At 30.7% G+C, this 13110-nt stretch overlaps 1 protein-coding gene across 2 annotated transcripts in view; it reads right to left on the reverse strand.

The window, feature by feature from the left end:
• The window catches only part of LOC118188987 (uncharacterized), a 116171-nt gene that overhangs the window by 88151 nt on the left and 14910 nt on the right, over positions 1 to 13110 (reverse strand). The window contains exons 4-5 of one of the 2 annotated variants that reach the window (XM_085823953.1): positions 10762 to 10892; positions 813 to 948 (exon numbers count right to left, since the gene is read on the reverse strand). In XM_085823953.1, the coding sequence (XP_085680079.1) occupies positions 813 to 948; positions 10762 to 10892 (267 nt within the window). The remainder of the gene's footprint in view (positions 1 to 812; positions 949 to 10761; positions 10893 to 13110) is intronic. The other variant, XM_085823954.1, reaches the window with a different exon arrangement.

The following is a 13110-nucleotide window of genomic DNA, read 5'->3' on the forward strand; positions in this document are numbered from 1 at the left end:
CAAATTTATGATAAAATGATTGTTTCTTCAATAACGAGGCATTTTATTTAGTGCTGCAGTGAAATTACGAATTGGGACTCTCCACGTGTTTTATTATGTGCAGGAGACATAATCAAATATGCAAGCGTAAAGCATACAAAACAAAATTTTAAAAAAGGTGAAGGTGGGACTGAGATCTGGATTTTAGATCATTCCGGACACTAGATGTCCGGATCTCAGACTTTGTACTATATTAACTTCATTATTATTATATGTCTAGATGTCCGGATATATTCACTATATTGTTACAATTTTTCAACAGAGACAGAAAATATGGGTATTGCTTTTGCATTGCATATGTCTCAGCATTTATATTACAATGTTTTGCATAAATCATAGGGCATAAATGAAAGATTTATACCCTTATTTCTCATCCTGATAAAATAATACATTCATTAATGTGAATTCAAAATGCAATAATCTGCAACAAGTCATAAATACTAAATAAAAACTTACAGCTGCCTTTTTGTATAGAAGAGACATACTATTGCCTTCATTGCTAAAGTTTTTAATTCACTCTCAGTAACAGAAACATAAGATATAGCTACTGCTTTTGAAAAGCAGATGTCTCAGCATTTACAACATAATGTTTTGCATAAATCAACTAGTAGGGTACAAATGAAAGACTTATTTATAACTTGATTTCTCATACAGATTGTTTTAAAGTATTTCACAATAAAGTTATAAATAAGTCACTACATTATTTTTTTACATAACCTGAATACTGAGCATGAAATACAAACAGAATAAAATAGAAGATTATGTTCACATACCCTTTACGACTTTTAATTGTAGGATCAGCACCAGCATTTAAAAGAGCTTTGACAATCTCAATATTTTTTCTTTTAACAGCCTCATGGAGGGGGGTAGCACCCAAACAGTTAACAACATTTGGTGATGCTCTAAGACCTGGTTTGAATAGTAAAAACAATATTTTTTAAATCAAATAAGTAAAAAGATATATATAATTATTTTCCATCTCTACTAAATTAAGTATCAAATAGTGATATAAGCTTATTATAGTATATTATATTTGCTTATGATAGTGATTTTCAATAAAGATTCTAAGCAATATAACATTTATCTTAGTACATAGCAATTCATTCCCTTTATTTGTGTTCACAAAATCTATTCTGAAAATAAACTATTCCAATAACAATTCTGAAAATAAATTACCACTTTAAAAATACTGTCTAAGAAATTACACTTTTACCATCTTGATTTCCCATACAGTTGCTTCCAGTATTCAATTAAATTATTTAGCAAGAAACAAAATGTTTTTGTATACTCTCTTCTTATAATATGAGCATGAACAATACAAGAAATTTCTGCACTACACTTTCTTGGGCCTCCTACCAGCAAAGACCTTCTTAAAATAATACTAGTGAATATCAAACAGTGCCAAACAAGGTTGGTTAACTGGGGATGATCGAAATGAAGAGAGACTAAGCAGCATATTACAATGAATGTTATTTACTAAAAAAATTTCAAAACTCAAAATCTCAATACCATCTTGTTCTGTTCCATAGTTGCTTCAAGGTATCATAACAATATCACGAAATGCGTGAATATTGCTTGGGAAACAGAATATTATTCGTTGCAACTTCAAGGAAAATTACCAAGAATAAAACATGTTGTTTATCCCATAATACAATGCATCTTTATTGTTAACCTTTTTCTTTCAGGAAAGTATTATACTTCTACTGCAAAATCAGTTATTTTGATACTTGTATTATCGGCAAAAACCATATGTTCTCTCTTACACTAATATCATTCAATATTTCAACTATGTAATTGTGGCAGCACATCAAAGACACTAAATAACGCACAGCATATTTGTCTTTCTCCTTCTCAGTGAATCTTAGGTGCTTATTCTAGTGTAATGTGCAAATAAATTGATATTTATGTATTAATAAAACCAACTTACTAGAATTCACCAAGTTTTGAGAAACTCCGGCAACCACAAGCATAACAATAATAACAATAATTAGTTTTAATAAGACCATTTAAATGTGGCCATTTTCATATGTGTTTATTGCATTCCGAGTTCCACTGGATTTTTATCAGCAAATTAAGATATTTTTGGCTTAAATTCAATTGTTTAGCATGCTCTTGTGAGACTTGCCTTTAACAGAAAAGACTGCAGTAAATTTCTGTAGAAATACATTTTTTCCCAGTAAAATCACTAAAGGGAACAATTCTTTTGAGTCCATTCTTAAAAAAAGCCCAATGAAGTTTCTACCAAAACAAAACAATTTGCAGACAAGTTTACTTAATAATTTACAAGATAAATATTCAGTTATATATAACAAATATTTTTTTTTTTCAATATTAAACCATCATTCTTTTTCTTCTGTATAAAATATTTTCAAACTGCAAAAGCATCTGCCCTAATATATAAATATCAATAACTTTCCATTTACTATATTTCTGGAAAGATTACGGTTTTGAAATTCTAGTAAAATGCAAAAATAATGGAACATCTGGACCCACAAGACCTTTTCATTCTTCCAAATGCAAGTGTCACCACTCAACTACAACAGTAGCCTACTTTTCACCTTAAAGCGTGCATACAGTAAAAGCTCGACTATCTGGAAAGCTTGGGAAATATAGAATTCTAGGTATGTGAAAGTTCAGGATGATTAAGAATATAAAAAAATGCAATCACAGCAGAAAAGCCAAATGAATGGGAGGAAAAAATCTGGGCTCAAATTATAAAAAAAGGAGTAATTTTATTCATTAGCAATTAAAATATGAAATGCCTACTTCTAAATTATGTACTCCTAGTTGTACATTATATAAAATATTTAGGAGTTATTTAAGATGAAAACTAAATTTTGAGAAGCATGCAATATATGCCATAAACAAAGCCAATGCTGCTGATATGGTGATTTACACTCTCATAGGGAGAAAATCAAACTTAGATTTACGCATCAAAAGAATCTTATATCTTAATCTAATTCATCCTGTTTTATTCTATGCTGTCCAAATGTAGGCAATAGTACCCAAGACTTGCAGGAAAAAAAAATCATAATATATTTCAAAACAAAATCCTGACAGCAGTTACCAACACATGTGGTTTGTGCAAAATCAGCAACTCCACCAAAATCATGAAATTCCACACAAACAAGATTCTATTTTTGCAAATTATCATAACTTCAGGAAAATTATGAACTATAATTATGTCCATATTGCTTACATACATAGTTGATTACTATCCTACTATTGAAAATATCTTTAAATGCCCATACATAATTCATCACAATGCTATATACTAATCTATATTGCGATTGCACCTTATTTGTGTATATTTCATAGCTTTTTTAGTATCTAAATTGCATTGCACTTCATTTGTATTCTTCCACTGCCCCTTTGCTGTATACTTCCAAATATTTTTGCATCTCTTCATTCTGTTTCTTACAGCCACTAGTTGACACATTATAAGTAAACCTCCTATCTGCCTATCAGAAAACTTTCATCAATAGCTTGGAATACTATCTATTTCTGCGATAGAATCGAAGAGCAAAATGCTATGGTAGCCACAATAATTTGCCATATAAAGCTTTTTTTTTTTTTTTTTTTTTTTTTTTTTATCCCAATTATAGCAGAGCTTCATGCTTGCATATGTATACATACAGATCAACAGTCTAGAGCTCTCCCAAATTCAGGTAAAATCCAACTGGTTGCATGCCTCTTTCAAAGCCACGGTCAAAGATCATAAATTTTCTTGTTGCACAGACAATGTTTATCCATTTTCACATAAATTGCCATTTTCTTGAGGAAAGGAAACCATAATTTTGAAAATACTTTACTACATGCTGTTCTGCTGAAATCAAGTCTGAAATTTTAATCATTTTTTCAAAATGCGATTGAAAAACAGATAAATAGCAACTTACGTTAAAAAAAAAAAAAAAAAGAAAAGAAAAGAAATTAAACCGACTTATCGAAAAATATATGGGTCTACATAAAGCCAAGGTGAAGATCTTATGATTGGGGTGTGATGTCACAATTATCTATTATCGGCGCTATATCGCACTGCTTGGCTATAGGACTTTTTTTTTCCTCTCCACCACCACCATTTGAATCATAACACTTATTTGTGCTTTATGACACAGTTACAAACATCTTATTCAATTAATTTTTCATTTAAGAAAAATGTTTCTAAATTTGAAAATACAGCAGTTAGTTTACCAATCAAATAGTCTAGCTCTTACATAGATCCTTTAAGCATCTGAAATCATTTCTAACTAGTCATTATACAAAAAATTATCATCAAAACTCTATAAATCTAATAATGAGTGGGTGATATTTTCATTCCATTAAAAAAGATATATATGTATTTGTCATATTTCAATTGAGAGGTAAATTTATTTCATTGTTAGAATTATTTAGCATTTTTGATACTTTTCCTATAAAACCATACCACAGATTTTCAGTGCCGTATTGCATGTTTTATTTCATTTTTTTCCCAATCTCCTGTGATTTAAAACTAGATGCTTTTTCCCTGAATACTTTTAAAGTTTTCTTCACTTACTAAACATCTCTTGGCAAATCTCCTCCCTTGATTTCTATTGATTTCATCTCTAAAATCGTTTTTCAAAAAGAAAAAGGAAATATAGATAAACTGTTGCTACATTTATAGAAGCTTAAATAATTAAATAAAATACACAAATTATAATAAAAAATAACAGTAATTAATAAACACTGCACTGTGAAAAGGAATGATAAACAGGAGACAGAAAAGACATTTAGCACAGCACAGAACATTTCACATTTGGAATGCAATACGTACCTCATGAATTCAATCAAATAAAAGTTTCGGTGGGCAATCATTTTTGGCACTTATTGTGTCATTTTGTACAACCCAAAGCTCTGAACAGACTAAAAGTATCCAGATCAATGAAACAATAAGAAAAATTTACTATGAAATGTTCATATCAATCAGAAAATATAACAGCTCCAACTGTGATTTTTAGCCCTATTATAGCAAATCCTAAATCATAAAATTCATTGTGGTTTAAAAAATACTCTTCTAATATGTACACCAATCAGCAAATGTGCAACAAAGTGCCCAAATATGGTAGCCTGTTTATATCATGTCATGCATTGTTGTGAAGCATTTAATGTGTGCAATTATAAGGTTATGCATGCCAAATTTGTGAAATACTCTGACGTCGTTTAAGAGAAAAAATAATCACTGTGTATGTGGAGAACAGAAGTTCTTCCCATGTACATATTGATCAGTTACTCTCCCAAGCACCCAGTAATCTGCTGTTCTTCTCATAAACACAGCGATCTGCTTTTGCTTAAAAAAAAAAATCAGAGAATTGCACAAATTACATGCTGTACACAGCTTTGACACTGCATATATTATACATATAATGTTATATGGTATATTATTCTTATTACAAGTTCATTTTTTTCATGAAGCTTTATATGTTGTTTGGGTTGCTGCTACATATTTACACTTGGTGCCAATATTTATGTTTGGCACTAAATGGCAGTCCTTTAACAGAAAAGTACCAAACTAACAGTAAAGATAACTATAAGAACAACGTAATGCAAATTATAGTTAAATAAAGTATTACTGCCAGGAAAGAAGGCAAATAAAAATAGCACTGTCTGGTGCTGATAAAATATGCCAAAACAAAACATGCATACACAAATAAATAAATACCAAGATTATGCTTTAACAGAAAAGAATCACATTTTCTGTCCACACATCACTAGCCTCATTTAACAGTAAACATTGATCCTGAGGCTCTGCAATTTTTTTTTTTTTTTTTTTTTTTTCCCGTTATAGATTAATCTAGCCTTTCAGTTTTACATTGTTATCTTTTATAATTAAATTTAAGTTAGCATACGTAAAAAAGAATTCAGATGTCTACAACTTTTCAAGTTCTGAGTTTTAAATGCAAATATTTTTTTTTAATTTATATATATATATTCCATGCCACCAGCAAGCTTATCAATGTTGAATTTCGGTTTATTAAAAACAAAATTTTACAGAGTATTCTGACATTGGAAAACACAATAAAGAAAAATGGGCTAAAGAAAATTAATATAGCCAATATCTCAATTCTACCCCTTTTTGATAACTATGAGTCAGAGCCAATATAATTACACCAGATGGTAAAATGTAGCTGCACCAAAATTTTAAAAATTCAGGAAACATAAAGCTTGTCTTGGTTGGCAAAATTCTTAGCACTGAGTTCTTTATTAATAGCATTAATCCAATAAATATCACATGCACAGAATATTATGGCAGAATTAGCATATGGATTAAATTTAGGGAAAATCTTACAGTACAGGTTTTTGTAAACAGTGCATTTATTTATTTATTCTTTCATTTAAGAACATAAAAAAATTCCTTTGAAAGTTATTTTGCTGGTGGATAATCCAATGCACACATATACATAAAGAATAGTTTGATGCATTTTTATAAGATATTTTTTTCTTTCCTCAAAACATTCCCTCTCATTTATCTCTTTCTCCACTATATTTTTCCCTAGTATACCATTATCTTCTTTGTAAGCTGAGATATAAAACATAATACTACTTATCTTTCATCTTATCCAACAGTGAAGCTGTTGCCAAGTAGTGTGATTTAACAACAATTATGAATAAGTGTGACATAACAAGGTACTCATAACATCTATGCTTTGGGTATGATGATTCTCCTTAAGCTACCTTTTGTTTCTATGACCAAAGATATAAATTAACGGTTACCGCTGTATTTTTCATACATTTAAAAAAATTATTAAAATTTGGGACCTGCCTACTATAGAACAAAAAGCAATGAATTATTTTTCAAGTTATAGGATGCTACCTCAAAGCAGTACCTCAAATAGATTAGAACAATTACCTACAAGAAGTTTGTATTTACAACATTCTAAACAAAGGTTCTGGTAAAATGACGGAGCCTAACAAAATACAGTAGACTCCTGATTATCCATGGAGTGGATTATCTGTGCCTGCCACACAAAGTTTTTTTTTTTTTTTTTTTTTTTTTTTTTTTTACAAGCGTAAAGCATCAACATGCATTAAACTTCTTTTTATTCGTAATTTAATTTTTCTGACATCTCCATCATACCAATACTTTTTAATCATACCAATAGTATTCAAAATTATATTGCTGAGTTTCTTTACTATTTTCTTTTTTCTTGTGTTTACAATTTCATTTCATGATTTCTTTAACGTAAAGAATTTTATTAGCTTCGTAGAATCTAATTTTATCATACTGTAAATAATCCTTTAAATCATTCGTGTCAAACTAGACCTAATAACGACCTGCATACAGTAGACTCCCAATTATCCGCGGGTGGGTTATCCGCGCTGGAACCTTTCCCTCTGCCCCTCTGGTGAGTAAGTCATTTCTTACTCATCCTTGCAGTGCCCGCTCTACCGCCCTTTCTCGTCTTAATCTTACTGAAACGTCTACTTCCTCCCACTCGCCACTGTTAGTTTAAGCCTGATAATGTTTGCGAACCGGTCCGAGTTAATTTCTTATCTTTTATTGTGTTCAGTGCTTGTGCTTTTTGGTGAGAACGTTGATGCTGAAAACATTAACGAGTGGTTGTAGTGTGACGTCAACGAACCTGTCTTCGAACGCTTGACAGATGACGAAATTGTGAAGAAAGCAAGGGGAGAGACCGAGAATGAAGGAGCCGAAGAAGAGCCCACTGTGCAGATGCAGAAGACTCACGAAGCGGCTTTGCAACAAGTCGACAGATTGCTGGAAGAACAAGATGACGATGAGAGTTGGCCGAGAAACTTATGCTACAAAAAATGCAATCTTGGATCAAGAGAAAATGCTTCCAAAGCAAAAAACAAACACAAATGACTGATTTCTTCAAAAAGGTGTAGTTTTACAGTTATGCTTTTGTAATTACATAATACATTACAGTATTAAAACAGTACATATGTATTAATTTTCCTGTGTATCCTTGATGCCTCTAGTAAGTATACAAAGCACTTTTCTGTTTTTCATTAACAAAATGCATTTTAGGTTAGTTTTAAGTGATATACTAAAATATTAAGCGTTAGTTAAACATTTTCTGCTCTTTATTTTACTCTTTATTGTATATAAAATGATTTTTCAAAGTTGGAATGACTGTTTTTCCTTTTGCTATACCCGTTTTTAGCTTGTTCTCAGATTATCTGCGATTTTTGTTATCCACGACGGCCGCGCCACCCAATTCTGTGTATAATCAGGAGTGTACTGTAGCAGAAATCAACAAAAGCCCTTTTATGAAGCACAAATAAAAGCAGGTCAAATATTAATTGCTTATTAAATATTCCTTCAGAATTCCACAGGATTAATTGGTGTAGCTTAGGTAGACCTTTAACAACTTTCATGGTTGACAAGATAATTTTATATTCCATGTACAAAAAAAAACTAAGCGATAACTGGATATAAAGTTCCTAAAAAAATTGATTTGATATATGCAAAATTTTTCTAACATGCCTGAAATACTTGGACAATCCACTCTGGAAATGATCCAAAGGACCGATTCACTTTGCTGAATAAATTTACCCCAATTTCAGAAAATGTATGCTGTAGAATGTATGCCGTTTCAATGAAGCTGTGACTCTTTTACAGTGCTCTTGTTGGAAGTGTGTCAAGAATACAGATCTGTTATTCCTTCACAAAATGGTTTACTTTACTGATCAAGCTTACACCTGACTGGTGAAAAAGGAACGCAACTCTTTGAAGCATACAAGGAAGGTTCATTTCCCATTTCGAGGAAGAAAAGAATGTTTATGTTCTCATATTAAATGTGAGTTCAATTTTTTTTAATTTTTATTTTGGAATTTTATTGTTAGTTCTGTATAGAAAAGATGTTTTAAGGAATTTTCAAACTACAGCCGAAAAAATCAGCATTTTGTTCTAAACCCATTAACCTATCCTGATCCCATCATTCATTCGATTCTTTCCAGTCTTTGCTCCATCATTGCTAACTGTCCTTGATTCGCACCTCATTCCGGATCTTTTTTCATCAAGGTTTTTATTAGCAAGTGGTGAGTCACAGAAAACAACAGATTCATTTTAGAGAGCGAACGTTCTGATCCAATCCTGTAAAAGAGCTGTTTTGCCCATCAGCGCTAATTTACATCTACTGAATAACTTATATCTCTGACACCAACCTGGAAATTATTACTTATTATTTTTTGCTTTCATCACCACATGATTATCAACTAATGGCAGCTTGAGAAATGACTCATTGCAATGTCTCAAACAACTTTTTCAAAATATTAGTGATTGAATACCAAACAGCATGGTAATCTTTTATGTAGACATTATGCTTGGTTACAACTACAGACTTTAGTCAACTGTGCTGTAAAACATTGAGTGAATTGATGAAGAGAAATTTAACAGAAATTTCTTCCCATATGCAAAAAATGGATATTGTAAATGCTAGTCATAGTCTAAAAGTTTACATTTAGTGCTGCTTAAATTAATAATAACAGATTTGTTATTCAGATAAACCTTAAGTATATGCAGGAATTTATTTATTTGGGCTCAGGTAAGCCTTAAGCATATGCAGGAAATAGACATAATTATGATCTAAATTAACATAATTCAGGCTTAATTTATCCAGTGTGCGATTGAAGAAAGATAAAATTTAGTGGAACAACACATCTTTATTCGTCATTCCCTTGATATAACACCAATAGTGTTCTTGTTAGCTAAGCATTGGGCTACGCTTAAATGAGACACTACATGAAATCTGCAGTATGGTTCTGAAAGCAGAAAATATTGCTAGGAGAGTCAAAGAGGTTACTGAGAACAAAAAAATATTGATTGACAATTTAGCGTAACTTCTTGACTCAGCAGTTACAGGACTTGAGCAATGGAACTTGGTAACTGAACAAGAAATTACATTAATTAAATGTAATTTCTTTAATTAAGTAATTTAAACATCTCATATTCAAAGAAGTGTATAATAAAGCAAACAAATAAATATTGAGCTTTTTCGTAAGTTTTGATTCCTTTAAGATCACAAATGCTTCAGTGTTACTACGTCAAATCCTTAATTTTATATTTTCTACATATCATCTTACTAGATTTAAATTTATGATCTAAAATCTCAAAAATTCAGAAATTCGGAATTGCTGAAGTCCTGACGAATTAAATTCCGGACTTTGTACTGTATAACCTTTAGAAAAAAATTATGAACTTGCACATAATACTTTTATAAAAACCAAACAGATAAAATACAAGCAAAGGATTTTACAGAATACTGAAACATTTTTAACACTTTTAAAAGGTATATAGAGATAAATAATATATTTCAAGTTGGAAAACAAAAATAATTCAATGAACACTAATTTAATCAATCTAAACTCTTTATAAAATTCACAGATTATTAAGATTAATTACATTTTAAATAAATTTTAAGAAATTCCAAAAATAAAAATAAAAAACTCTTTTTTTTTTTTTTTTTTTTTTTTTTTTGTTTGTTTGTTTTTCCAGAACTACGATTAATGTAAAGGAATAATAAAAGAATTATTTCCAATTATAAGGTCATTCAGTTTCTAAAATAAAGTATTTATGCTTGGCATAATGAAAAAATATAAAATATTTATTGTCTAGTATGCATTTATTCTGAAATAGTAACAGTTTTTCACATCTTTGAAATTAAAAATTCGTTCTCTCATAAAATTATTAAAACATAAATTTATTATACAATCAACTAGTTTCATACAGTACTTTCTTACTTAATAAACAGTGCACTGCATCTGGTTTATCAAAGCACACAGCCCAATGTAAGGCCCGATTTCCACTACCTGGGCAGTCTTGGCTATTTACATCTACTCCAGCATTTACCAGCTCACATATGCGATCTGTTCTAAGAAGAACAATAAATGCATGACAAAGAGGAATAAATGCCATGATAATGACAAATGAAATATTTTTTTATTAATGGGACATCAGTCGTAACTGTGCACCAAAGCGCTAAATGCAATAGCCAATTTATATTTCAACATAAGTAGCTATGCAATGCACATTTTCCCTAAGGTTTTATTATTATTATTATTTTCTTTCTTTTATGATCAAGTGCTGAGCTTTTCTAAAAAAAAAAATCAAATTGTAGCATAATTGCAAAGTAATAAAAAAATGGGAGGATAAATATTAGAATGCCACCAGCTAGATTCGTTAATCAAATTCATGTGGCACATCGATTTATGGAGATGAAGCAAATGTTTTACATGTCAAATGAAATCAAATTCATCAGCTTTATGATTTTAGCATCATATGAAATTAATCTGTTAAAATCTATTTTGTATTTTTGGATTTGTCTTTGTTTTTGCATTTATAGAAATAGTAATAATAGAATTTTAAAAAAAAAATAGTCATAACCTCTAGAAGCTGTATATATTGCTAAGCTTTCTAGTTTGATTTCATGCAATGTTTATATTTAGTATTAAACTATGCACCATTAACAGGAAAGAACTGAATTAGAAACAGCTGGACCCAAAATTTGTTGGTTAATTTAATTAAAACAAAGCATGCAAGAGATATCAGCCAAAGCTCGACCAAAAAATTTGCAAAGAAAACTCTAGTCTCCATATTATAGTCCTCCTGTCTTATGTTATTACAGTCAAAAGTCGTTAATTCGGACACCCATAATTCGGAATGATCTATAATCCGGACCTCAAAGCTACAAACTTTCTGCGCATGCGTCGCGTTCACGCATGCGCACAGGCGTTTACGAGAGCGCGTAAGACCCTTACGGCTGCGAATATGTTTGTGCGCATGCGCGTTTAATGTGTAACGGAGTTATACGCTAAGCTAAAGTTATCTAATTCAGTTAATGTTGCAGATTCCGTTGTTCCTTAATCTTCGAATTGGATCCAGCTTATTATTTTTTGCAGACTGTTAGAGCAATTTTATAAAAGTAAGCTTGAACTTTCGATTATGTCAAATAGAATTTCCGATATATATTTACTACAAAGCGAAAGTATGTTTTGAAATCCGAAAACTGTTTATCAATTTCACGCTGCTCTGCGGCAGAGGGGGGGGGCAGAAACGTCATTATTAGATTATGATAGATTAGAAAGATTATGTCAAATAAAATTTCCGATATATATTTACTAATTTGTAATTTGTATCTACAAAGCGAAAGTATGTTTTGAAATCTGAAATCTGTTTATCAATTTCACGCGGCGGATTGGAAGTTAATCTGTCAGCACTATCCTTATCTTCAGGGCAGATGTTTTTATTTTATTTGGTTTATAATTCCATACTAAGTGTAGTATTTTATCTGGAAGCACTTCCGCAGAGAACCCGGTAAATGTAAACATCGCCAACTTTGGCGATAATAGTTCAAACCTGGTAACCTATACGATTCATTGATTCATCCTATTCGCTTGTTTAAAGGTTGCAACCATTCCTCGTGAGTTCATTTTGTTGAATTATCACTGTCGTTATTCGCATTTGGAGATTTATATTCTTCTTCTCTTATTTATTATTATTTTTTCTGATTTTCCACGTTATTTTTTCTGAATTTTTTAACAACGAATAGATAGAAATATTTTCGTATAATTAAAGAAGTTTTCGTCGATAGATGCCGGTTCTCGGCTCCAATTTTTATGGCGTAAAATTTTAACAAGATACTATATTGTTAATGCTTTTCTAATAATAACCTTTCCGAGGATGGCAGGTGTGACATAAATAATTAAATGGAAATAAAAAATATTATTGATTATCTAAGACGACAGAGTAGTTTGATGCATCCCCATGGTCATCAAAATTAGCAAACCACTGTTGGTGTAAGGAATACAGTTCAAATAACTCTTGAAAAATAATAAAATGTATAAAGTTCTAGTTTTATTAACAATACTACTAAAGAAAATTTGATTAGTGTTGGAGGTTATTTGTATTGTGAAATATATTATAAAAAAGACAGGTTTATTTTCATATATCACGTTTAACCGGTTAGTTTTACATCTACATGCTTATTATCTGTGAATTTTTACAACCATATGCTTAATAGATTGTTTTGTCTGCAACATGAACTTACATGCACTAAAAATCACGTTTACGGCTCATCGTGGATGAACCTC

Source organism: Stegodyphus dumicola, chromosome 9 (assembly GCF_044657685.1).
Source record: "Stegodyphus dumicola isolate Sdum_Otavi_A_Nest chromosome 9, ASM4465768v1".
Classification (NCBI taxonomy): domain Eukaryota; kingdom Metazoa; phylum Arthropoda; class Arachnida; order Araneae; family Eresidae; genus Stegodyphus; species Stegodyphus dumicola.